Here is a 27,477-nt window from a genome sequence, read left to right as displayed (position 1 = left end):
TTATGCAAAATAACCCCAGAGGAAGATGTTGATGGACAGTAGGAGGATGGCGTTGATGTTGCAGACGCTTCTCCACAATGGCTCCTCCTCAATGCTGGTCAGTTTCTGCTCTAGTGCAGCCTTCTCTGCTGGGCTCAGAGCTTGCTCAGGGACCCTGGAGAGCCCACAGAACCAGCTCCAGAGCAGCTTTCCCCAGGACCTGTGTGGGGCTGGGAGAAGAAGGCCAGAGGGGAAGGGGAGCAGGGTGGAGGGAGGCAAGCAAATGATGAGAGTGGGGGTGGGAGATGGTGAGAAGCTGAAGGAGTGGGTGGGTGCCCTAAAAGTGGGGAGGGGCCCTTTGTGCAAACCACAGGCTCTGCTGAGTTGGGATCTCAGCTGAGCTCTGGCCTTGGCCACAACATCCATTCATGATGTTGAAGCATCTTTTTGCAGGGGGGTGGTGTGTTAAGGTGGGGGAACAACACAGTTCACCCCGAATCAGAGTGTGAGTCCAGAATGAGGTCAGAGGAAGAACATAATCTTCTAAAGGAAGGAGGAAGCATTTGAGCCAGACAGACTGCCGCCCCTGCTGTGAGGAAAGACAGACACAGGCACTGCACTGGAGGCCAGGAACTCTTGGCTCCAGGGCCAGCTCAGCCTCAGCAGATTGTGAGGCCTATACAGTCCACTCCAGTCCTCTGAGCTGCTGGTACTTTCTCCCCCAAATGCCTCAGTGACATATGCCCCGTTCTTGTAAGAGTAGTTTTGGGCATGGAATGAAAATGGAGATTTGGCAGCACTTAAAAAGTTACTAGAGCTGGTTAGGGAGAAGAGGCTCTGGGGAATATAATGTTGGAAATGCACAAGGCCCCCCCCTCCAGTGTGCAGAGGGCCCACTCAGAGACTAAAACTAGCACAGTTTATTTTTTAAAAAATCTAAGTTTAAAAGAAACAAAGAAAGTAAATTTTTTGAAAGTATACCACATAAAAGTAATATAAAAAGGCTTTCATGGAGATGGCAAAGAACACTGGGAATGAGCACTTCATTATCCAATGGCTTTGGGATGGGGTACTTGGAGAGTTTATCGTAACCACAGAGTGTCAGAGACACCAGGGGCCTGGATGCCATCTGGCCTGTCTCCTTCATTGTATAAAGGTGAAAAAGTGCTCAGGAAAGGGAAGAGACCTGTTTAAGGTCACACAGCTGCAGAGCTACACTAAGAACAAGATGAATTCAACATTTTGATGGTGCTGGGCTTTTTACCAGTTGGCCCATATTCTCTCTCTTTGATTTTCTCTGTGGTCCCTGAGGTAGATGAAACACAGGGTTTCGTGTGTGAATTCACAGACCCAAAAAGTCCACTTCATCTAAGTAGTTACTAAACAGTGTGCAAAAATCAACCTGGGATGTATATACTTCTTTTAGATCAACTCACTGCCCTTTAAATTTCTATTTTTGACTCAAAATGATGCTGCCTGGCCTACACCTGCCCGTGGGCCTTTCTGTGGGGGCTGCTTCCTCCTGATTACTGATGTTCGTTTCTCTCCCAGGGAGTAGACTGCACACATTGCACAGCAGCAGGACCTTCCCTGCTCTTTCTCTCTTCCCCAGTGGCCTGTGTGGAGGCGCATGGGTTTCTCTCCTTGGATGTTGTGGCTGACTCAGAGCCTTCTCTTCCTCCTGTTGGAGTGGCCATCCACAGGGCATAGGCATTCATTCCTGTCTGCTCTCCAGAGATGCTCTGCCCTGGGCCTGGAGGCCATCCAGGGAGTGTGAGGGTCTGGTCTGCCTGGTCTGGGTTTTAGCTGCAGGTAGTACAGGCTGCCTCCTCCTCGCTCTCTCTGGGAGATGTTTTATGGCTTCTTCGCCTTCCCTTCTCCTCCTCCTCCTGGGAGCTGCTGCACCTATGCAGGGCTCCTCCTTGCAGAAGGGTCTTCCCATACCAGAAGCCTTTTAGGGGAGAGGACCTAGTCCTTTCAATGATGTGGGGAGGTGATTTTGAGACCCCAACATCTGGTGCATTGGCCACAAACTTGAAAAAGAGACAAGGAATTGCATTTTGCCAAGCAAAATACACCTGAAGTATTTGGGTCAACCACTAAGACCAAGAAGTTTGGCTTTGATCTTTGGTGGTTCTTTCTGAAGTGAGTCCATGTGTGTTTTGATGGTGGAGGTTTGTAAAGGATTATCTGGCTTTATAGACAGCTTTTTATAGTGGGCTGTTGACGTTTAACTGCTGCGGCTTGGGCAAGAAGCTTTGAACCTTAACCTTGGTGGGGATCTAGAGCTTTTGATTAATTCTGGGAAAGTGGGTATTTCTCCAGATTGAAGGCCTCAAGAAACATAGGAGCTTGCTTGGGCCTCAGGGACAGCACAAGGCCCTCTGAACCTGACAAAAGCCCAAGAACCAGTGGCAGAGCACTGCCAACCAAATGATGCTTTGGTAATCTTGTCTATGCTTATAAACTTGCCAGAATTATGGGAAATTGGACACCCCTGAGGCTGGTATAGAACTAAGACATTGTCTGAGGCCTGACAGAACCATGAAAATCCAATGGAAAGCAGCTGCCAAGGAACCCCAACGCCATCCAGGCACTGGGATGTCCTCTGAGTGAGGCAGGAGATAAACTTAGGACTTAAATTTCATTGAATTTTTAATTCATAAGAACAAGATAGATTGCTTTTTGGATGTTACCTTGCAGACTGATATAACTTTTTGGATTTTAAAATCTTCCTTGGGAATATTATAGTTGAGAAATCTCAATAATGTCCTTCTATCATAAGAATGTCTTAATATTATTTAATCTCACCACAGGAAGGAGGAAGCTGCAATTTGTCTAAGACAGTTGCATTTTGTCTTACAACAATTGAAATTAATGTACTATTCTATATTCTAGCACACTTCAGGACCTCTGCGAGGCACAGTTTATAAGCCCATTTCAAGGAGCCCCCCCCCCCCCCCAGGAGGGGATTGTTTTGGGGCAACTCATGCAGACAGACACAACTATTTGAGCACGTGGCTGCTCTCCTCCTACCAGGGACAGTCATGCCTTCATGTGACTATAGGTTGAAGTGTTAAACCCAGTGGGAAATAAATAAGTGGTGGTGGGGACAGGGAGGGTTTCTTTGCCCTGGCTGACATTCCCTTCTTCGTGGAGAGAACTCAGTAGATGTAGAACTATTTTTTATTTTCTGCCATATATTTCTTCAACCAGGGAGGTGAAAGGACCTTCCTGTTGGCAGATTTGGGAAGGATAAGAGGGCACACTTTGTTGTACAACTCTCCTTCACAGGGTGGGCTGGGCTATTTGATTAGGTCTGCTTGGTGACCAGAGAGCACCTCGGTCTAATGCTGGAGTTCAATTCAGGGAGCACACCTCCCCGTGGATATAAAACAAATCTTGCCATGTACACTATGTCAGTAATGAGGGCAATGGTTTGGTCCCATCTATCTTACTAATCTGACTTCTTTCTCAAATAGTTTAATGGTCACAAAGGAAGGGAAGAAGATGATATTTATTGGGCTCCCTCAGAGACCCCATCCCCAGTGACCCCAACGTGGGGCCTTGGAGGCCCATGACATGGCATCTGTCCCCATTGTTCCTCTGTGAAGCACATCCCTAGCATGCCCTCAGCCTACCTCCAACCTGCTCCAATTCCTCCATCAGGTCCCCTGCTGCTCCGCCTCCTGCAGGACACTCCCCAGGTGCCCCCTCTGCCAGCCCTGGTGCGCTCTCCTCATTCTCAAAGGCCTCCTTCTCCAGCTCAGGGCGGGTGCAATTCCTTGTCCACCAGGTCAGACGAACAAGCTGGAGGGAAAGGATATGCCATCAGGAGTCAGTGCCTTTGGAGGGAAGTCCAGCTGCAGAGAAAGAGGCCCCATTCATGGGAGGCCCTCAGAGGAACAAGGCCAGGACTGAGGGTCAGGAGCCTGGTTTAGCCCTGGCTGCCCCTTTAGATCTGAGCACAGACCTCCAGCAGGTCTGTGCTGGGTGCAGGCAGACAGACCAGAATCAGACATGGACCTGGCCTCATGGAACTCACAGACTGAGAGAAACCAGGCTGGACAGGGAGGCAGGAGCCTGATTACAAAAGGCTTCAAAGGTCAGGCTGAGGAGTTGATATTTAATAAACAACAGCCTCAGCTCCTTGTAGGCCATGTGAAAGTTCTGAGATTTTTAAAGATCTCTTGGAGTAAATTGAAGGGGTCCAACCATGAAGCTGTTCCAAAAGTGAAACAAGAAATCTTGTTTTCCTGTGGTATTGGATAGGAGGGAGCGGTCCTAAGGGATGTTAGGGAGGTAAATTCTTCAGGATGTGGTGACCTATTGAAGGAGTCAGATGAGGGAGAGAGGAGGGAGCTGCCTTGGGCCTGTGGGTTCCTGCCTTGGATGATCAAATGGGTCTTATTCCTCCTCAGGGATAAAGGACACAGGACAGGATCAAATTTTCATGCTGGTGAGAGATGGGGCGGGGGGAGAGAGAGAAAGGGGGAGTGCACACGTGAATATGAAGCTGAGCTTGAAGAATATGTAGAACTTCCAGGAGGAGAAGTTCAGTGAGGAGAAAAAACCCTTATGTCCCCTGGATGGCCCTGGTGGTGTTCCTTTTTCTCCCTCTTCAGTGGCCCAGCAGACATGCACAGCAGGTTATCTGGCTGACACCAGTGGTGTTGGACCCCTACGTTCAGAACCACCTCCTTTCCAACCAGGCTCTTCCCCTGTGGGGAGCTCTGTTTGCTTGTTGATCCATTTATCCCTGCTGTGCTCCCAGCTTCCTCCTTCCCCTGCCCGTCCAGCTGCACCAGGCCCCCAGGTGCCTCTCTATGGGATCATGGGAGCCTGGGCAGCTTCTTTGTCCACATCTCATAATAAATCTTACTTACACTGTGTGTCACTAGGAGCATGTAAATGAAGACACTTTATGTCACCAGGAACCAGTTGAGTGTGGGGGTTTGAACCTTGGGTGAAGGGTTTTGGCTTGGAGATAGAGAACTGAAATGTAGAAAGTGGTTGATTTCATAACCCAGGGATATCACTGAGTGAAAATTCTATTGTAGGCCATAAATGGGTTCCTAAGGAAAAATAATGGTTATGGGCAGAAAGAAAAGCCCATGAAGAAGTAGAAAAGTGATCAGAAGGGAGGGGATAAAAAAAAAGAAAAGAAAAACCAGGAGGAAAGAGAGGGAGGGAGAAATACCTGTAGGATCCAGGAGAGATTCTCAATGGGGAAGGACTTGAGCATGAAGAGCACAAAGGCAAACAAAGGAGAAGACTCAGTGACAGGTGGCTTCTGGAGGGAGCTCAGGAGGAGTCCATCTCTAAGGCTCATCTGTGAGATCCCACTTGTTTGTAAGGCTCATAGGAACCAACAGTGTGAAGTTGCCATGCAAACTCTAAAGCGCCATACTGGCCTGGCATATGGTGGCACATGCCTGTAATCTTAGTGACTCAGGGACTGAGGCAGGAGAATCTCAAGTTTTAGGCCAGCTTCAGTAACTTAGGTCCTGAGCAACTTAGCAAGACCCTCAAAATAAAATTTAAAACTGATCTATGTAGTAGTGCAGGGGTAGACCACTCCTGGATTCAATTCCCTGTACCACACACAAAAAAATCAATGAATCACCTTACAGGTGATTGTGTCAGTTGTGATTTCCACCCAGTATCTCAGGTACCAAATTCTGGCATGGGCTCTGTCATTAGTTGAAAATTCATATGTTAAAGTCTGAACCCGTATTTCATAATATGACCACTGCTAACATAATTTATTAGTTTTTCATTGCTATGGTAAGTACCTAAAAAAAAAAAAAAGACAGTTTAGAGGAGGAAAGATTTATCTGGGCTCATTGTTTCAGAGGTTTCAATCCTTACTTGGCTGGATCCATGATACAACATCATGGCAGAAGTGCATAATGGAGGAAAGTGCTCAGCTCACGGCAGCCAGAAAGGAGAGAGGGACAGCAGGTGGGGGGAGGAGCCAGGGATAAGATATTGGCCCCAAGGCATGGTCTCAAGGACCTACTTCCTCCAACCATGCCTCACCTGCCTACTGTTTCCACCACCTCCAATCAGCTGTCACTGGACTGATGCCCTGGTGAGGTCAGAGCCCTCATGATCCAATCACTTCCCACAAGCCCCACCTCTGAATACTGCTGCATCGGGGACCGAGCCTTCAACACATTATCTTTTCGGAAACACTTCAGATCCCAACCATAAAAACTGCACTTGGAGGTAGGGGCTTTAAAGAGGCAATTAAAGTAAAATGAGGTAATATGTGACTGGTGTTCTTAAACAAGGAGGAGGAAAAGTCACAGACAGTCTCAGGGATGACCATGTGAAGAAGGAAAAAGACCATCATCTACAAGCCATGAAGGGGTTGCAAAAGAAACCAACTCTGCTGTCATCTTGGTCTCAGATTTCCCCTACAGAACCCTAGGAAAAATTCTGTTGTGTAAGCCACCCAGTCTGTGGTATTGGGGACAATAGCCTTAGCAAACTAGTACAGACTCTAGGGGGAAAAGGCCCCAAAGACTGGTCATCCAGGTTCCAGGACTGGCACATCAGTCAGCTTGGAAGAGTTGAGGATTTTGAGTTGAGTTCTTAATTGGAAAGTTCTCTCTGTTCTCATGTACTTGTTTGTTGACCATTCAAAAAATCTCTACTCCTTTCAGTCCAACTCACAGTGACGGTGTCAGTGCACCCTGCCCTGATCCTGGTGGAGGCTGCCTCCCCTTCTGTGTATGGATCCTCCCATGGAGTCTGGTCCTTCTGTGCTTTGTCTTTACATAGTAGCAGTTTGTGGGCTTTTCTTTATGCCCATAACCATTAATCTCTATAACCCCAGCACAGTGCCTGGCACATAGAGTGTACTCACTGAGTAATTTTTGAATCGGACGAGTTACTTTTCTCTTGGAAATTCACAACCCTATGAGTTCCCCGCTCCCAAGGACATCTATATGGCAGCAGGGGAGACCATAACCTAACAAGGTGAAAATTAGGACATTCCAAATGATAGGGAAGCATTTCTGGGGGGCTCAGTATAAGCACAACACTTACCTTTTCCTCAGGGATGGGGGTTGTACAGAGGCTGATGGTGACAATAACAATGGCAGTGAGTCCACAGAGAAGAAGGGCAAAGTACAGGTAGTGGAAGTCCTTCAGCACGGCTGGCCTCCTGTCCACCTCACCACAGCCTGGGGCTGGATATGAGAACTCCAGGATCATGCGCAGAAGCCCCACTCCCAGGCCAAACATGAGGCCCCAGAAGGCTCCCTGTGGATAGAGGGCAGACATGGGCAGGGGTGACATTGGAGAAGCAAGAGAGGGGGACCTCGGAACCTAAAAGCTGCTGTGTTTCTAAATCTCTCTCCCACTGGCTTGTTAGAGTGTTGGACAAGTCCATTTTAGCAAGTTCCCCATTAATGCTGAGACTTTGTCCTGACTTAAAAGGCAGGCAGAGCAGTGTACGGAAAAGGCTAGGGCCTTCAAAGCTGGACTACGATGTCAACTGGGGCTCCATGTTGAATGGCTCTGAACCAACGCCAGGAATCCTTCCATGGAGTCTGGTCCTTCTGTGCTTTGTCTTTATATAGTAGCAGTTTGTGGTGGCATCTCTTCCTTTTGTGGACAATTGTTAGAAGGGAGCATTAATCTCTATAACCTCTGTGAATTGGCCCCGTGAGGACAGACCTCTGTGAACCTTGTAAACCACGACATCTCTGGAACTGTAATAACCAGACTGATAACTGTGGAGTGGACAAATGAATCTAGACCTGGAGCTATGTTCAGAGACATGGAAACCTAGAAGGCCCATGTGTTTGTCCAAGGTCCCAGAAACTAGCAGATTGACAGACAGGACTCTAGACCCTCTGCTGTACAGGGAGAGAGAGGAGGACTGCACTCACAGGCTCTGTGACCCTCTTGCAGAAGATGGCCAGCAGGAAGAGAGCAGTGATGGGTGGAGCCAGGTAGCTGGTGACAGCCTGGATGTAGTCAAAGAGCTGCCCACTGTTGGAGCTCTGGATGATGGGGATCCAGAGGATGCTAATGACAACCAGGAACACCACAAACAGCCTGCAGGGAGAGCACAGGTTGCTGTGAGGCACACTCATGTGGGCGTGACCTGCAGCAGGTGAAGGTGATGCACAGACACCAGGACAGGAGAAGAGAGGGGATCAGAGGAGGTTAGGTCAGAATCTCAAATACAAAGATGCAGGAATTTAGACTGAAAATTCCTTAAATCAGAGTTTCAGAATCCAAGAGACTCAGATTTGTAAAAATCTCAGCACTTGCATATTGGATGTCTTTTATTTTTAAATTTATTTTTGACACTTGGGATTGAACCCTGGGGCACTTTACCACTAAGGTGTATCCCCAGCCATTTTTGTTTTGAGACATGGTCTCGCTAAGTTGCTGAGGCTGAGCTTGAACTTGCAATCCTCCTCCCTCAGCCTCCTGAGTCATTAGGACTATAGGCATGTGTCATTGGTGCCTGGCTTGATGCCTTGTAGGTCATGTCATTCACCCACTGTTTAAGGAATACTTCATGCCTTCTACCCACCACCTACCTCAGTCAAAGGCCCCTGGGCTCTGTTTAGCACACCTTTCCTGCTCTTTGCATTCCAGCCCCTGTGCAGAATAGCTCCCTTCTCCAGGATGGCTTCAGCCTCCAAGAACTTCTCCCTTCTTCAGACTTCTTCAACACTAACCTCACTCTCTCCTTTACACTGGCACTAAGATTAAGGCAAGAACTCCACCTTTTTCTCTTTCTCCTGACTCCCCCTTGACTAATTCTCACTCAGTCCTAAGTCCCCAAAGCATTCTTTTTTGTGGAGGACAGTACCAGGATTGAACTCAGGGACACTCAACCACTGAGCCACATCCCCAGCCCTATTTTGTATTTTATTTAGAGACAGGGTCTCACTGAGTTGCTTAGCACCTCGCTTTTTTTGAGGCTGGCTTTGAACTCTTGACCCTCCTGCCTCAGCCTCCCGATAAGCTGGGATTACAGGCGTGTGCCGCTGTGCTTGGCCCCAAAGCGTTCTTGATGAATAATTTTGTAGATGTGCAAACAAGTTGAAAAAACATTTTTTTGGATGTACTGGATGCAATAATACAGATGACCAGGAGATGGTGCCCACATTCCACTGATGAATTAAATAAATTTCAGCAAAACTAGGCAGTTGGTGGGCAAAAGATAAAGGGACACTTGTGGAAGGTCTCTGAGCACATATGGTCCTCTTTCCTTTTCCTCCCATTTTCCCTCTCCCAGGCCCCACTAGAGCAATGGCTACCAGAGTGGCCTCCCTGTTGCTTATGCCCTTCCTCTGCCCTACCCTCAGATCCGGCAATGATTACTTCCTGTGCTAGGGCCAGAACTCCATTGGGCAGAAGGCATCCAGGTGGAAAGAACAGGGAGTCAAAGGCAGGAGCGAGAAGTCAAAGCTCAAGTACCTATGTGCCTACCCACCAAAGAGGGGAACATCCTTTACTCCAGAAAGTCCTGGTTGGGGAACCTTAAATTTTGAAGCAGAGATTTCAAAAAAAAGGACCCTTAACCCTATACAAAACTATAAATCCCCATCCTATTAAGAACTAGATAAAATCATCCACCAAGTTATGCCTTTAAAAGCACAAACTGATTCCAACAAGATAAGTTCAAATTCTCTAGCATGCTATTCAAGGCTCCGCATCACGTGGAGACAACTTTCCTATGAACAACTTTCCCTTGATGCAGGTATCTCACTCTGTTATCTGTGTTTCTGTCCATCTCATTAAACTGTGGGCACCCTGAAGCCAGGGCCACATGACTCATCCTAGTGTGGATAAGACACCTGGCGGTGTTCGGGGTGAGACTGATGATTAGATTCACAGCATTCCTATTACCTGGAGATGAGAGCCAGAGTTGGTCTGAAAGACCCGAGAGGGTGAGCTGCTTGCTGAACTTCCTCCCACTTACACAGTTTGCTTTTCCTTTCGCAAGTGCTCTGTCATCCTCTCTCAAGTACCCTGTTGATCCATTCCAAGAGAAAGTCTAAATGCGAAAGTCTCCATTATTCTGGAAGGGGAGGAGTGGTCTCGAGATGGAGGGGGACTTACCTGAGGTCCCATAGAAAGTCAGCCCTAGAATCTAGGGCTCTGGCTGCCTGTCCAGGGCCCAGACCCAGACAATCTCCTACAGAAAGGGGGTGCTCCGGGAGGATGGAAGGAAGGACCAGCGCACCTGCCCACCACCATCAGCTCCTGCTCGGTTGCCTTCCTACGGAAGCGCTGCCACACGTCGATGGTGAACAGGGTGCTGCTGCTGTTGAAGATGGAGGTGAGCGAGCTCATGAGGGCCGCCATGATCACGGCAATCATCAGGCCCCGCAGACCTGCGGAGAGATGAGCGGGAGTGGACAGCTGGCCGGTAAGGGCTCTGTCAGGACCATGGAGGCTGCAGCAGTGTCAGAGCCAGGAGTCTGGGGTGGGGAGGTGATAGGAAAGCCGTTGGTGAGGTTCCCATCTAGCACAGATATGGAATCAGGAGGCCCATGATGCCAGAGTCCCGGTTCTGGCCAGGCTCTGCTTCTGCAGGAGACTCAACTGCCCTCCCTGAGCCTTGGTCTCCTTATAAGGTGTGTGTAAGACTTGGTGATCCTTAAGGTTCTCTGTAGCTTCAATGTCTCAGTCTGGGTTTCACAGCTGTAAACAGTATCGGGTTCCTGTGAGTAGAGGGGTGGGGGAGGTGAATGTTTATAATTATTTGTTTGTTTATAGTGTTTTTACTTTTTTAAAAAAGTGTTTTCTATGACCATATTGTGGTGGTGGGCTAACTCCCAGCCTGGGAAGTAGAAGCCTGGGTTTGTTTCCTAACTCCACAAGTAACCAACTAAATGGATGCTCTTAGGACTCTTTTGGGGCCCTTTACTCACTCTTTTGGGGCCCTTTACTTTTTTTTCCCCACTTGAACAAAGAGAGGGTCACCTATTGACCCTCTGATAAGCTTCTGGACTGCTTATCTCTTGAAGAAATGAATTCCCAGCCCTGGTCCCACCTCAGGACTCTTTACCCCAAAGTCCATGTATTTAATCACGTTCTGTAAGACTCACAGGTGCCTTTGACTCAAGGTTCCAAACTCTGGGCCTCTGCTTTCCTCTTGGGCAATAAGAGTTCTCCCACGAGACACCTCTGCTCCGTTTGCTCCCTCTCCATCCATCAGTCCCTCCTTGGCTGCTGTCACCTAGCTGGGCCTCCCACCACCTCCGCTATTTTTTTACTTCTCGTTTTACCAGAGGGAGGGAATAACTACACATCAATTGCCCTCCAGGTCCTCGGTCGCACTGTCATTATTAATCCACTTTCTAAAGACCTGGGAGTCCTCTTTGATTCCTCTGTCTTTCTTGTTCCTGAAATACATCAAGTCCTGCCGATTCTACCTCACCAATGTCTTTAAATGGCTTCTCTCTATCTCCAAAACCTCTGCTTTGGTTAAGTAATTGGTGCTACTTACCTGGATCACCGAAGACACCTCACTAACATCTCCCTGCCTCCCCAGAGCCTGTCTCCATACTGAATCCTCCACAGAGAGTGGACCTTCTAAAGCACAAATCCAGCCACCCATACTCTGGTCTACAGTCCCCTCCATTGCCTTCAGAGAAAAGGACAGGCTGCAGAGCTCACCTGGCCATGCCATTTCTCCCTGGTGAGTCCACGCTGGGCTCCTTTTGGTTCAGACCACGCTCTCTCTCCTCCCGCTGGGCATTTGCATGAGCAATCTCTTCTCCCTACAACATTTGTCACATCTCCCCACCTTTGCCTGAGGTAGTCCTTGGAGTTCAACTCCATTTTCTTCCCTGGGGAGTCCTTCCTGACACTCCCCCAAGGCTGGGTCTATGGCTCTTTAGGGTTCCCTTTGTCCCACTGGGTTGCCACACTGGTGACCTTGTACTGTACCCTGGTGAGTCCAAGTAACCTGGAGACTGCATAAAGCCTGAGAGCAGAGACCTGCCTTTCTTTTATCTCTTCATTCCAACACCAGGGCACAGGGCAGGTGTGTTACAGATATTTGTGGAAGTGTGTGTATGCATGTGTGTGTGTGTGTGTGTGTGTGTATTAGAGAATGGGGTGCAGAGGTGGATCTTCTTTTCCCTCTTCCCATCCATTTGAAGGGCAATTCCTCCAGGGCAGTAGAGATTGGAGGAGGCACACAAGTTGGGATAGAGAGCAGGGAGACAGGACTCACCAATGGGCATGAGACCCATGACCAGCTTGGGGTAGGCGATATTGGAACATCCGACTCGGGCCCCACAGACTCTTTGGCAGATGTCAGGGTCCACGCAGCCCACCTCATCTGAAGAAGAAGGAATGGCAGTTGGAGTTGTGGGGTCTTGTGCCTCACAAGGTCAGCCCACTGTTTGCTTTACGACACTATAAGAAAGTGTTCACTGGAAACTCTGACCTTGTCTAGAAGGTAAGGGGCAAGTGATGTCTGGTTTCTTGAAAATTTCTTGCCCAGGTACAACATTGCAATCCTTTGGATTTTAGGTCTTACATCTTGATGAAGGCAATATCCCTGGAAGGGGCCAAGAATGCCTTATTGGTTTTCATTCCCATAAAGGGAAAACAGGATACAAAAATGGCATTCAGATACAAATTTCATCTGCTGAAGTACTTATTACATGTTTGGCCCACAAAACCTAAAATGCTTACTCTGCAATCTGAGTAGAAAATGCTTTCTAATTCTTGTTCTGGCCCCACCTTACCTAGGAGCACCTTCTCTGAAAACCCCTTGCAAATTGCATCCCAAAGCCCCAAAAGCAGCACTAGCTCTTACCTGGGTACAGGGCCCGGCTGATCATGCCAGGCATGACAATGAAGAACATAGGGAGGATCTTCAGGTAGCCCCCCAGCACGGAGCCTCCCTTGGCATGGGACAGATTCTTGGCAGATAGAGACCTCTGCACAATGACCTGAAATGGCAGCAATGGGGGTGAGTTGCTCACAATGGGGAGGGGCTCAGCTCAGCCACAGGTGAGCCCTGACACTGGTCACTGCCTGTGCTCTGACTCCTCAGTCCCAGAATGAGGTCCAGATCTCTATGCATCCAGGCACCTGGTTTTTCTGCAGGAATCCATCCCAATCCCTGATGGGCCAGGCCGAGCCCTGTGGTGACCCTTACCTGGTCTGTGCACCAACACCAGGTGGCCAGCACTGTGAGCCCAAAAATGAGACCTGGCCATGGGATGTCTCCACTCACAGGGTCCCGAAGCATGTGGAAGGCATCGGGCCTTGGGAGGTGACAGGTGGTATTGGGAACTGTGACATTGGGGATGGCCTCCATGTACCGCTGCTGTAGGCCTGGGTACCAGCCCACCTCCTGAAAACCTGAGGGGAGAGACACAGTGAGAGAAATAGTCCTGAGCCCCCATTAAGCTTGTGCTCGCAGCTCCCAGATCTATAACATACGTTAAGGCTGCCTTGGGTATGCCACCTACCAGTTCAGCACACGGGGGCACCCTCAACCTTTATTGCACAATGAAGATGAGCCTGGGTTGGAACTAACATGAGGATTGGAAGCAGGAAGGGAGATGGGGTTTCAGGCTCAAGATCCCTGGTTTGGAGTAGAGAGAATCCTGCTTTTTTGAGAGCTCGGGATTAGCAAGGGGACATGGGTCCATGCTCTGGAAAGTTCTAAGCAAGGTGTACTAATGACAAAGACAGATCAGAGAAAAATATAAGGATGAAGATAGGATGTATTGGGACCTCTTCCTTACCCAGAAACATAAGGGCCAGGGCTCCCCCAACCATGATCACTGTCTGCAGAGCATCCGTGTAGATCACTGCTGTGAGGCCCCCTGGGGACCAAGGAGAAGCCTCATTAGTCAGCACCAACAGGGGGATCTTCTCTAGGTGCCTTGCCTGTGCTTGGCCATGCTGGGAAGACCCAAGAAGATACAGACCCTGTGGACAGTGGACTCTGGCCACCTGCCTTTCCCTGCACCTAAAGCTCCCCTCCATCCCACCCTGGGAGGATGGAGGCTGGTCACAGGCCCATGTGTTTATGTGGAGTTTTGCTGCACCTGGTTGTGTCTGACTGTGGCCAGGACGCCATAGCTTCCTTTACTATTGCTGTTACTATCCATTCCATTCCTCATTGTGCTGTTAGCTCTTCCAGGAATGCATTCTTTCCCTCCCAACTCCCATCCCAATGCCTCCTGTCTTTCAAGGCAAACTTAGCCATAAGTCAGTTTGTCCTATGCAGTGTCCCAGGGTGCACAGCCATGTGTGAGATGCTTTGGGGGAAACAGGAGAGGGGGGGACAGATCATGGTGACTCTGGTCCAGCAAGAGTTCCTTCGTCTGTACCCTGCTTCCTGACAGAGGCGGTCTTTTCAGTCTTATCATCTCTCCTGGGCGATCTGCCTGGCTCTGTTTCCCTATTTCTTTCCCTTTCAGCCCCTCTTCCTGTATTCCACTGTGTGACTCAGTCTGTTCCTCTGGGTTTTCCTCTTATCCCACATCTCAGTCTCAGCCCCTTTTTGTCTCTGTCTCTTCCTCTTTTTCATTCTCTCAGGATCGTTTTTCTATGTCCTCTGTCCCTCTCTTTCTCTCTGTGTCTCTCAGTCTCTGCACACTCATAGGACCTCTCTGCCCTACCTGCAATGGTGTAGACAGCTGTCACCACCAGCAGAATCACCGTGGAGAGATAGAGGTTCCAACCCATGGCAATCTGGATGAAGAGGGCTCCAGAGAAGATGTCAGTCTGTAGAGAACCAGGACCACAAGTCAAAGCCACCTGAGTCCCTCATTATAGCCACTGTGTGTATGTCACCTACCAGTTCAGCACATGAGGCACCCTCAACCTTCACTGCACAATGAAGGTGAGCCTGAAGCTCACACCAAGGAGTATGGCTTGATCTTGTGGATACTGGGAATTGTGGAGATTTTAAAGCAAAGGAGTTCTGCGTAAAGCCTTGCAACTAAGAAAATTTTAATTGGCTGATAGACTGATCTGCTGGCCATGAAGGGAATGGTAAGGAATGAAGTGGAAATTGAGGAAGTGAGGGTGGGAGCTAGGGAAGGAGAAGGAGAGGATATTTAGGAGGAGAGAGTAGGAACTTAGCAGGTTGCTGATGCTCCCTGATAGAACAGAGATGCTCGTGGCTGCTGGATGAACCCATATGTGACTCAGTGTGGCAGGAGCCCTAGTGCTGGTGGTCATGAGTTCTGGAAAACCTACGTGTTTGGGTTTATTGGAGGACTTGAGGGGGGCAGGCTGTGCCTAAGCTGGCAGGATTGGTGGAAGAGGGGCCTTAAGGAGTTTCAGCCCTGGACCTGGCAACTGAATGATTTATTTGCTGTTAGTCCAGGCTTGCTGACTACACCCCATGCCTTATGAGCCCATCATAGGTCTACACCATGGCAGAGTAGAAGGACCTGGACTGGGTCATGGGACTCAAACTTTAGCTCCACTTCCAGGATGACTGGCCTTCTGTGTTAACTTGAGTTCGTCATTTGACCTGTCTGGGTTTGTTTCCTGAGTTCTCATTCTAGGCAATTAATGAAGAGTTAATTTCTGAATGAAGAATCAGTTAATGAAAGGATAAATGAATGGATAAACTCTAGACTGTGAGTTCTTTGACAGTTGGGGCTGCCATTCACTGCAAACCTTTGTCATTCATCTCTTTATCTGGGGGAGCACATAGGTTATTTGGGTCCTTCCTTCCTTCTGTCTCTCCATTGTCATTCTTTCCTTTCTTCCTCCCATCCCTCCCTTCCTTCCATCCAGCCTGTGATTGCCGGTTCCCTCTCTGCATCAAGTCCACGGTACTGCATTCAGAAGTCCCTCAATCAGCAGTTTCAGGGTCAGGGTGGGCTCCTGAGTGGTACCCACCGATATCTTGGTGAAGATGTAGAGGATGAGAGACAAGACGGACATGTAAATCTGGATTCTCTGGCCCCCGAACCTTTTCTTCAGGTACTGAGGCATCGTGACCACACCGGCTGTGATGTACACGGGGACAAAGATCCAGCCGAGGGCCAGGAGCAGGCAGGTTGCCTGGGAGAGTGGGGAGAAGGTCCAGATGGTGAAGGAAGGTGGAGGGCAGCCTCCTACCCAGAGACAGCGTGTGCAGTGGGAGAGCCCTGAGCAGGGAGGGGAGGACCTGGGGCCCAAACCCAGCCCTTCCAGACCTCAGATGAGTCCCTCGGCCTCTTCCAGGCCTTGATTTCCTCATCTATAAAATAGGTTCTCAATTTACCATGCAACCTTCTAAGCACCTCTAAGGTTTCTCTCAGCCGTAAGGCCAGGGATGGAGGGAGTTTCAGACCCTCATTATCCTGGATCATCCAGGTCAGCTTCTTACATTCCACTCAAAGCCTCCCACAGCAAGGCCTCCAGCAGCCCCTGTCCCGGCCAGACCGATGAACAAGCCGCTTCCCACATTGCTGGACATCAGAGATGCTCCGATCTGCAAGGCACAGATGCATTCAAGGGTCAGGGCCAATTCAAAACAATCTGGCATCAGGACCATGAGCAGAGAGGAGGAGGTGTAAAGCTACATTTGTTGGGCACCACACGGGACACCTCTCATGTCCCTATACAGTTATCTCCACAATTACCTGGAGGGAGGGTTTTAATCTTCCCAGTTCACAGAAGAAAGAACTGAGTCAGGAAAAATGAAGTCACTGGCTCCAGGTTGCCCAGTGAATATGTGGCAAAGTAGGAAAAAGGGAAGCCAAGGAAGTAGGCCCGTACAGGAAGGGCAACGCTCTGCCCTGGGGCCACCAGCCTAAGGATGTCCAGGGAGAAGGAGGCTGCAAAGGGCACAGAATCCCCCACAGGAGGTTGGGAGGCCTCCTGTTGACTCTAGGGCCAGGCCAGGCAGACAGAGGGGCCGAGATACTGAGCCCAGGCCAGGCCAGCCTCTGGGTTGAGTTCCTCTTTCTCCAGGAGGACAGCCAGTTCCTCTAAGGCAGCAGAAGCCACAATAATGATACCGATGATGCCAATCATCAGAGCAGTTGGTGCTTGTTGGTGCTTCTATGTATACAGTCACCCATTTAATCCTCATGACAACCCAGTAACATGCTTACTATTATTACTAGGGTTCAAATAAATATCCCTCAGAGGTTAATGTGTCCTCAGCATGTGGCACTATTTGACAGTGGTGGAATCTTTAAGAAGCCTGGCTCAGTAAGGGGTCTTTGGTCATTGGGAATTGAAGGGAATGCCCTTGAAGGGAATTATGAGACCCTAATGTCCTCTTCTTTCTCTTTTGCTCCCTGGTCATGAGGTGGGTAATAATAAACCTTTTTTTTTGATAAGTTATTTATTTCCAGTATTTGTTACAGTAACACATAACTAATTAACACAGTTATTACCCCCATTTTACTGATGAGGGAACTGAAGCACAGATAGGTAAGTTGCTCAAGTCCCAGAACTAATAATACATGACCAAATGAAGATTCAAATCCTGGCTTTCTGGCTCCTGTAACCATTAGACAAATGGTGCTTGACACCTAATAAACCTTTGTTCGATGTTATGTCTTATTATTGGATGGGATCCAGGACTGGGAGGGGCTGGGGGCAGAGGGAGGGCCTCTGAGGCCTGAGAAGAGGCCTGAGGAGACACTGGGGACAGGACTGGGAGCTGGAGGGAAGAGCTAGGCTCCAGTTTATACCCCATGTCACCTTAACAAAATTACTTTCTTTCATAAAACCTTGTCTTCTTCAGCTATAAAATCTGGACACTCACCTCTTCCCAACACTTGTTCCCAGGGGTGCTAGGAAAGGAAAAGGATTGAGAAATTCAGAGATGAGGTGGCAGAGCAGGGTAAAGGCATGGAGACAAGACGTGTGGCCTGATGTTGCTGAGGCCCTTGTGCTGCCTCCACCCCAATATGTGTGCATGCAGTCACACGCACACACAGAGATGCACAAACACATATGTGCACACACTTGTATTCATACGCTCACACACGCACACTCAAGCCCACGTACATATGTGCACATACATATGTACTACAAACTTACATTAGCACACACACATATGAATATATTCAGGCTCACACATGCACACACCTTACAGACATGTGTCCACATCCTTACATGCACACTTACATATACACTTCACTTCGACACATATGATGTACTCACATGTATTTTCACACAGTCACCCTCATGCACACACATGTGCATAACTCATGCACTCACACACACATACAAACATGCACACACGCACATGCATAGACCTATGTGCGCATTCACATGCACTCCCACACACTCATTCTCACTCTCAGGTGGCCTGGGGTGTTGACAGGGCTGGGCTGGACCACCTAACCAGAGCAGAGAGCACTGGGCCCCCTGCTTCAGAGGAAGAGTGTCTCCCTTGAGTGGTGAAGCTTGTCCACCTCACCCCACTCAGGAGACCTGGGCAAGATCATGGGGAAGGCAAAGGGAGGAGGGCATTTGAGTTTCTAGAGGAGGGATGGCTGCTGCTCCTTCAGCTCCTAGCTTTCTAGCCATCTGCCTTTCCTGGAGCACAGTCTCAGGACCCGGTGGACAGCCAGACACACAGCTCCAGCAGTAGGAGACAGACCTTCCTGCCCTGAGGGGTGGTTGTGAGCCCATCCTCAAGCTGAACCCAGGTCTTGGTGCAGGAGGCACAATTCACAGCCCTGGGCAGCACATCCTCTTTTCTCCATGGGTTCCCACACAGTGTGGGGGGCATACAGGGACCCTGCTGCTCAGAGGCCTGGGGTTTCCTCATGTCCACAGAAGGACCCAGAGCTCTGCCCTCTGCAAGCAAATGGGCAGTCAGCCTGGGTTCCTAGGCCCTCTCCCGACCCTGTCAGAGGAGCCTGCTGTCCTGCTTTCGTCTTGGCCTGAATTCTTTCCAGGACTGTGATTAGGGGGCACTGACTGAGCAGAACCACTCCAAGGGCTTTTCCTTTCTCCTAATGTGGATGTGGCTGGCAGCTCCAGTGACCTGTCCCTGTCCCTGTGAGCTTCCAGGCCCTCTAATACCCCCACCGCCTGGGGAGTCTATCATACTAGACAGCTTGAGAAGTTCCTGCCTCTGATTCTTCCTGCCTCAGATACCCATGCCTACCAGAGAGCCCTGCACCCCCCTGGGTTTCCTCCACTCTCAGTGCTTAGTGGTGGGCAGGGAAAGTGGTGAGAACCGAGACAGGTGGGAAGGTGGCTGGGGCTGTGCGTGTGAGTCTGAGTGTGGAATTAGGAGAGTGTGAATGTGTGAGCAGGGATAGGAGTGCATGTGTGAGAGTGAGTGTGACTGAGTGTGTGATTGTCAGTATGTGAGTGTGAGGGTGTGAATGTGAGTGGGACATGCCTGGGTGTGTAGACGGCTTCTGTTTCCACCCAGCTGATGACTCTCCTGTTAGATTTCTGGGGCAGGGCTGACCTCCCTCCTTCCCATTCTTGGAGGAGGAAGTTAGTTCTGAGGACAGGTGGAAATGCTGGTGGGTTGATGGGAGAGATTGGGGATTTTGTGATGGTTTGGAGATTGATTTATTGAGGTGGCTGGGATTTCTGCTGATTCTCCTCATTTGCCTGTTCTTTGCTATAAGCTGATGTGTCACCTCCCCTTCCCTCAGTTTTTTTCTACCTCTCCCTCTAGTCCATGCCACTGCCTGCAGCTCAGGGGCTTCCTCTGAGCTCTCAAAAGCCCTGGTGCCAAATCTAGGAGGTGTCCACGGGACACTTGTCCTAGGTAGCAAGGTCACTTGTTTGCTGGATGGATTGGAGTGGGAAGCTGTTCCCTCGGCCCAGGGAGAGAGGCAGAGAGGAGTCTGTGGTTGGTGGGAGAAGGAGGGAAGTTGAGCCTCCACATGGAGAGGGAAGGGAGAAAGGTCCACTCACCGGCCACCAGCTCATGGATCTTCCCGCCAGGAAGTAGCCCCCAATGGTCCCTCGGCTTGCACGGATGGACGACTGGAAAGGAAACAGCAAGAGACAAAGACTTCCTGCACTTCTCCCAGCCTCTGTCCTCCACCCAGGCACTGAGGGGATGTGGAGGGTGAGACGTGAGGCAGGGCAGAGCTGCCTGAGTGCTGGCAGATTTTGCCATTTTAAGTTGTGCATTTTGGGGAGAGCTGCTTCCTCTCTGTGAGCCTTGGCACCTTCCCCCAGATCTGGTATGAAGAGCAAAGGAGGTAAAGGGTGTCCAAGGTCTTCATGAATGGCCAATGCTGTGCATGTGTGCCCATTGGTAATCAGTGTCCCCTTCCTTCCCTCCCCCCAGTGTCTTCCTTTAGGACATGGTTTGGAATCTCAGCCTCTGGTGCATAGTGACTGCCTCTCCTCTCCTCCCACCTGGTCTCCCACACCAGAGAGGGGCAGCCATTCCACCCAGTCTGACTGGGATTCTGGGCTTTCGTCAGGATGATGGGCTCTGTTTGGGGGATTCCCTTGGCCTGGCCTGAAGTCCATCAGGACCATGGTGGGAGCCAGTAGGAGGCTAGCCTGTTTGGGGCCATGCTCTGAAGAATGAAGGGGAGCGAGGAGTGCAAGCCTGTTCTGGGGACCCTAGGCCAATACAGCGGGCAGAGAAGGGTGAACTCAAAGCATGTATTCCAATGCAGAGGGCAGCAGTTCTCTGACTGGGTCTGAGATTCGAGAAATCCTTGAAGGTAAGAAGGAAAAGGGGAAAGAAATTAGTGACTAGAGGGCCTTGTGCTTGTTAAGCTTTTGCTTGGACATTCACCTCTGATCTTCCTGGAGGCCATAGGAGGGACACAAATTCATTTCACAGATGAGAAAATGCAGTGCTGGGCAGGAAACAGCTTGTCCAACCCATAGTAGGATTGGCACTTCTCCCTCTGGCCACCTCCCACAAGCCACTGAGCACCTGCCTGCTTACTTCTTGCACCAGCTCTGGGAGGCAGGGACTGTCACCTCCCCTTACAGGGGAGGGGACTGAAGCTCAGAAAGTGTTCCTGACCTCGATACAGCCCAGGCAGTGATTAAATGGGACTTGGATCAGAGTCTGCCTGGCAGCTGTCTTAAGGTGCTGGCCTCTCTGCAGAGTGTTATGGTGACGTTAGCAGCCAGGCACCATGCCAAGTGCTTAGATGTGTCCTGTCACTGAATGATCACAACTTTCTACAGCACTGATCTTACTTTCCATGTTCACATTAGACAACCCAAGATCACAGAGGCTTCTATATTCCCAGGGTCATGTGACTCTGATTGCTAGAGTTGGGACCTGAGCTCAGGGCTTCCTGACATCAAAGCCAGGTCCTGTCCAGGGCCACGACTCCTGGGATCAATGGAGATCAGAGGGACCTTGGAATATGTTTGGTGCCCTTTAGAATACATGAGCCCCAGCTCTTTGACCCAGATATTAACAGGACTGAGAGAGGGCTGGGCAGTCAGATTTTCTCCACCTTGAACGTCTTTGAGTTGGAGAAGGCAGGAGTGAGGCTCAGAGTGGTCAGAGATGTTGGGACCAAAAGTGTCAGATGCATACAGACAGGGAGATGGACATAGGGGCTCCAGGCCTGGTCAGCCTCTGGCTCACTGAGTGACCTCTGGCAGGCCACAGTACTCTCTGGGCCTGAGTTCCCTCCTATGGAAGGTTAGGTGGGGGAGGACGATTCCTGAAGTCAGTTCCATCTCAGTTTCCTATGCTCTGTGATCCCCTTCCTTCTGCCTACCTCTGCCTCCAGCTCCCACCTCCCTTCCCAGGCCCTGGCCTCAGGCCCCACTTACCCAGATCCCCACAGCAGTGACGAAGACAAAGTAGGTGACCACCACCCCAATGTCGTAGGCATGCAGACTAACTTCAGGGCCCAGTGCTGAGCGCGGAGCTCTCTCCGTCCTGAGCAGGTTCCCTGAAGCTCCGGGCCCCATTGCTGCCAACTCTTGCTCGTCTGCTACAATCAGTCCCCAGCTGGCTGGACTTTGAGGCGCTCCTGGATTAATTCCTTTCCTTTAATAATTAATCAGCCCCAGGCTCCATTAGCCTTGGAGAAAGCTCTGAAGCTGGCACATAAATTACTCCCAACTGCCCCTCATCCCTGTAGGACTCCTGCCCCCCCTCTTTCCCTGTTGCCCCTGCAGATGCACACACAGGTACACACACACACATGCACATACACCCTCACTACCCTCAGAAGGGCAGGAGCAGGAGCAGGAGGGGAAAGCAGCAGAGTCACAAATCCCAAGAGCTTGAAGGGACTTCAGAAATCAAGGTGTTCAAGCTCCCGCTCTGTGGAGGGGAAACTGAGGCCTAGGGAGGTAAAGCCAGAGCTGGGACTGGAATCCAGCTTTCTAAATCATCTATTCGATGCGAGTTTCCTTCACCCATTGGGAAGAAAATGAGGGAAGAGAAAAGAAGCTGCCACCAAGACCCTTGCAAGGCAGCCACCACCTCATGAGCTCCCACGTGTAACCCATGGGGATGTCATGTTCCCTTTCCTACTCTATAGGACACTGAGCCCTAGGAAGAGACAAGGGTCATTCTAAGGAACAGAGCAGGACCTTCTGTACAAGGCAGGACCAGAGTTCACATCTTCTGATGCCAGGTGCACACCCTTCTCCTGTGCTGTGACAGATGGAATGGGTGGGTCTTCCCTGAAGAGGACATAGAATTCCCCTGGCTCAGGGAAGACCAGCTTTGTGTACTCAGGGAGCCCGCCTTCTAGTCCCAGCTGCACCTCTCACCAAATGCAGATCACGTTGGGCAAATTGCTGAATGTCTCCGAGCCTGGGTGTCCTCATTAATGTGACTGTGCCTTGCCTGGCTTGCAATGCCAATGAGGTTAGGATGCGCTTCTGAGACCCTCTGTAAACCTGAGCTACTGCCTGTTCTTGGGGTTAATATGAAGAAACTAAGGAGGCCATAGCCCTGGCACGAGGCATGCTCGTTTACCTGGTCCTTCCAAAACAGCTGCATTTGGGACACTTCAGTCTAGTATCCTCTTATATGCACCTGCTACATACACAGGCCAGGGGCTCAGGTTGGAGCAGGTAAAGGATCCCTGCTGGCCCTGAACCTATGGCACCCCCAGCATCCCATGACAATCCCAGGCTGGGTGTAGGAGCCCTTTCCTTTTCTGAGATAAGGAAAGTGAGAGGTAGCCCCCGACCAGAACTTTAGGCATAGGTCACACCGTACTCTAAGAAGTGGGGCATTGATCTAGGAAGAAGGTTAGGTTATTTCATATCTGGGACAGGGTCAGAAGAATTCATAACCATTAGATGCCAGAAGCGTAGTTCAAAGTGTTTGCAGAGTAAATGTCTTTCACATCTGATGATGAATAAGAGTTTATCAGATAAATGAGAGGAGCAAGGGGGACAGGAGAAGAGTTAGCAACATCAGGAAAATGTGAGGGGCCAGATGTCAGAGAGGATTGGTCAGACAGCCCCTGGCAGTGAGCTGAGTGGAGGAGCAGAGGGAGATGAGGCTGGAAGGGCCTTGGGTGTTAATCAGGGAAGGGAGAAAGACAGGACTGAGCTCAGGTCACTGAAGGTACCACAGTGAAGGCTCCCAGGAAGAGAGAAGAGAAGAGAAGGGAAGAGGAGAATAGCAGGAGATTGCTGAGTCTGCACTTCCTCCTGCCTTCCTCACCAGGAAGGGGTCACCTTGACCCCAAGGACTGCACTGCTGCCTACATGCCCCCTGTCCCCCACCACCTCATGGATCCTTGAGGCTGAGCCTCCGTCCCCACACATTTTGCCTAATTTTAAACCAGCAGATTTGGGCACACAGGAGTTGTGGCAGGGAAACTTGAAGAGTTTGGGAGCATCCCCCTCAGTTGTGAGGACCAGGGTCTGACTCCAACCTGAGACATGGAAATGGCAGGAGTTTCAGCTGTGGTGTGTCTGGGAGGTGCTGGTTTGGGATTGTACTGCAAACTGGGGTGGGCAAAGATTGTGTAAGAATTGTGATTGTGTGTGTGTGTGTGTGTGTGTGTTATGACTATATGGATGAAAAAGACTGGGGGATCTTCTTAGATCCTGCCCATAGGCCACCGTGATGGGGTAGGGCCTCCGCCTACACAATCTGAAAGTGAACACTGAATTCCAGAGGCTGTGGAAGAACTGGACTTGGTGCTTTGCCTGGGCTACACTGGAGAGTTCTCCAGCTGAGGGATCCTGGGTACTCCCAGGAGTGTCCTCAGGAAAGAGTCAACCTTCTCCCTCCTCCAGTCCATGAGCCAGATGAGCCAGAGTCTTCTCAGAAGAGTCCTACTCCAGTCAAAACTTTCCTGCTCCCTAAAACCTCGCCCTCCTCCTCACACTGCAGCTCCTAGAGGTCAGAAGTTGGGCTTCACAAGAGCAGAGGAGGTAAATGGAAAACAGCAGGCCAGCAATATCTCCTTTTCCTGAGTCAGAGAGACCTGAAGGGCCTCTTTCTTGCTGCTGCCTGCATGTTCCCCGTGTCCTGCCAATGCTCTTCTCCCTAAGAAGAATCTTGTGCAGTCCCTCTGACTGTACCTCTGACTGGCCCCCGCCCTGGCAGGTGTCCATGGTTGGTTTGGGTTTTGAATTAAAATTTGCCCGACTCTAAAAGCTTCTCTATACCACTGTCCTGAGCCTTCCTCTAGGGAGCGAGAGTCTGGAAGGGGCGTCTCACCTGGTGGTGTAGGAATCAGCTCTGTGTTCCCTCTTCAGATGGGAGCTCTGAGCAGGTTGCAGAGGTGGCTGGGCTGGGGACAGGAGCCTCCCTGTTTCTGGGCCCCAGTTCTAGAGACCTTGCCAGCCCCTGTCCTGCCACCCTAGCCTCACTCACCCCTCCTTCTCTGCCCTGGGACGCTGTTCTTTTCACATACCTGTGTTCAGCTCTGTTCAAATCCAAACACAGCTCCATGAAATTCTACTGTGTCTGTCCAATCTACAACTCCAGGGGCATCACTCCCCAAGAATACAATGCCAGTGACACCCCAGCATTGATAAGGCAGTGCCTGTGCTCTCTCTCTGGGGTTAGACAGAGAAGCAAGACCAAAGAAGCCCCTGTGTAGTCAGGCTGGGTGCTTGATTCCAGAGGGAAGGAGGATTATGCAAAGGGGTAAAACAGAGAAAGAAGGCAACCCAGATCCAGGGGTGGAAAAAAGAGAAGAAAATAAGGGAGCTTTATAGACTCTGTTCTCAGAACACTTACCCCTGCCAGACCTGACTGACCCCTGTCGGCACAACCTGAACTGTACCAAACCTCTCAGTCTCAGCTCCAAGGATTATGCAGCTTTGGCCTGACCTCCCACAGCTGCCCTGACAGCTCAGGTAAGGCCCGGATGAGCCGTGGCTCCTCCCCCAGGTGAGAGGAGAGGGGAAAGCCCTGAAATCTCACTCCAGTCCACTGGGCCTTGGGTTCTGAGGGACAGTGTCTATTCCTCTGCAAAATATGGTCCTGGAGGAAAGAGAGCTTGCTCTGGGGTCAGCGTTACCCAGGCCCCAGGGGTCAGATGAGAAAGGAGACAAGGCTCAGAATGAGGTGCTGTCCCTGCTGCCACTGGCAACCTCACTCCCATACACCCGGGCAAACAGGTTTCTCAAGACAGGAGGAGGGCACAGACGTTCAACTGCAAGATGAAAAAATTCTGGAGCTCTAATGTACAAAGGCAACTGTGCTTAATAATGCTATATTGTATTCTAGTAATCAGCCAAGAAAGCAGAGCTTGAGTGCTCTCACCACACACAGCAGGGTAACGAGGCAGGGATAGCGTGTTGATTGATGTAATCACTTGACAGTGTAAGATCTGTGTATCAAATCATCACATATTAAAGTATTTGATTTTCATTATTAAATATGCACTAATGAAGCTGGGAAAAAGTAAAATGAAATAACACACACAAAGACAGAAGGAGGTGGTGTCTGGTGGTAGACACACAGAAGCTTAGGGCGTTTGGGGTTTGGAAAGGAGAGCTTGGCATTGGGCTACAGTTCATGCACAAATGTGATAGGCTTACATACACACACGCACGCACACACACACATGTGCACATCCACCTGACACTTGTGTGACACTTGTTATGGGTCACATGAATGAAAAGGACGGTGAGATTCTGTCCAGCAGGCTTCCTTGATAGGGGTGTGGCCTCGACTTACAGAATCCAGAGGCTGTGGAAGAACTGAGCTACTGACACATCAGGGACCTGGTGCTGAACTGGGTTACAGCTTGTGCACAAGCATGATGGGCTCTCTCTCTCTCTCTCACACACACACACATGTATTTGCACGTACCTGGGTGTGAGACATGGAAAGGGCAGCAGTCTGTCTTGGGAGCTTGTCTGGGGAAGCTGTGGCCTAATGGTGAGTGCAGAGTTTACAGTCAGACAAGCCCAGGCACCTTGAGGCCCCTTTATTCTCCAGCAGGTGACGGAGACAGGGCACTTCACATTTCTCTCTCCACTTCCTCTCTTCTGTAAAATGCAGATGGAAGCTATCTCATAGGATGACGGAGGATGACATAAGGGTGGCTGAAAAAAGGTCATGCCACTTACACTGGGAGGAAAGGCTGCTTCCTGGGCTCCTGGCAGGGTTTGGGGATGGAGCACGACACCCCTGGCACGGCCTGGCCTGGCAGCTCAGTGAAGCAACTGAACGTGACTCCCACATGACTGGGAAGAGTATTTATCTATGGAGCCAAAGTTCTTCATCTGTAAAATGACATGATAACAGGTACCTTGATCAGTTGGGAACATGCAGTGAGATCATATGCATGGAACGGGTGTTGAAATGTCTTGCTTTGGGCTGAGGGCTGAAGGTTGAAAATAATATCAGAAGTGCCTATTCATCGGATTCTGGAGATAACACAGAACCTGAGGGGCCTGTGCTGTGGTGGCCATGGAGATGCACCCAACCCAGGTGATCTGCTGTCCTGGCCACCGTCCCTCAGGACTGAACACTGCATTCTCCCTGAAGCCAAACCTTCCCCAGCTGCTCCAGCCAGTGACTGAGAGTGACTGACATGTGTGACATGTGACCCATGCTTGGCTGCAGGACTCTTGGCTGGCTTGGCTGAGACTTCCTTAGAACAGAGCTGGAATCTGAGTCTCCTCCTACCCAATGCCCCCCCTCCCCTCCATTTCCTCAGTCATTCCAGCTATTTTTCAACCACTCCCCCAGGTCTGCAAGAGATCCTCTGCCACAGCTTCTCAGAGGAGCTGTTTTGTTGGCATCCCTGTCATCTCACCTTTAACGTGGCCATTTGGGAGTCTGAGAGAGGCTGCTGCCTTGGGAAGAGCTGTTGGGGCGAGGTGGCAAACCTTCCCTTCCCCGCTCTGTCTGGGGAGGAGGTGGGCTCTTTCACCCTCATATCAAGTCAAGGGAGAAGAGATTTGAGGGGTTATGGCAGAGCTTTTTATGTGTCCCACGACCTAGTGATTTATAGGGGGAAGAGGCTCTAGCCTGCGGTCATTCTGAAAAGGGGGATTGATTCCCACAGGATGGAGGCTGGAAGGCCAGGCAGAGTCTGGAGCAAAGTCTGAAGATGGACCCCTGCTCTGAGCACTGGGCCAAGGGGATGAAAGGCCCCAGCATCCCCCTTTGCT

General features: G+C 50.3%; 1 protein-coding gene across 1 annotated transcript; it reads right to left on the bottom strand.

The window, feature by feature from the left end:
• On the bottom strand, positions 1-21,843 carry Slc5a9 (solute carrier family 5 member 9). Its single transcript, XM_027945010.3, has 14 exons — positions 21,694-21,843; positions 19,843-19,914; positions 16,325-16,429; positions 15,853-16,017; positions 14,616-14,721; positions 13,734-13,814; positions 13,139-13,344; positions 12,794-12,929; positions 12,203-12,310; positions 10,202-10,352; positions 7,884-8,052; positions 7,036-7,251; positions 3,621-3,789; positions 1-209 (listed from the first exon to the last, which is right to left on the bottom strand). The coding sequence occupies exons 1-14, from the start codon at positions 21,832-21,834 to the stop codon at positions 1-3; spliced, it is 2,034 nt and encodes a 677-aa protein (XP_027800811.2). The 5' UTR covers positions 21,835-21,843.
• Between the last annotated feature and the right edge of the window lie 5,634 nt (positions 21,844-27,477).

The sequence above is a fragment of the Marmota flaviventris genome, chromosome 10 (assembly GCF_047511675.1).
Source record: "Marmota flaviventris isolate mMarFla1 chromosome 10, mMarFla1.hap1, whole genome shotgun sequence".
NCBI lineage: Eukaryota > Metazoa > Chordata > Mammalia > Rodentia > Sciuridae > Marmota > Marmota flaviventris.
The sequence above is the reverse complement of the archived record's forward strand: the minus strand, read 5'-3'. Positions and strand labels throughout refer to the sequence as shown.

Excerpts from the sequence above, each read along its gene's own strand:
- Slc5a9 (XM_027945010.3), bottom strand. The coding sequence starts at position 21,834 with ATGGGGCCCGGAGCTTCAGGGAACCTGCTCAGGACGGAGAGAGCTCCG. Across the intron at positions 14,722-15,852 it reads ACATCTTCACCAAGATATCG|ACTGACATCTTCTCTGGAGC; the intron begins GTGGGTACCACT and ends GGTTCTCTACAG. Across the intron at positions 210-3,620 it reads GGAATTGGAGCAGGTTGGAG|CCCCACACAGGTCCTGGGGA; the intron begins GTAGGCTGAGGG and ends TTCTTCTCCCAG.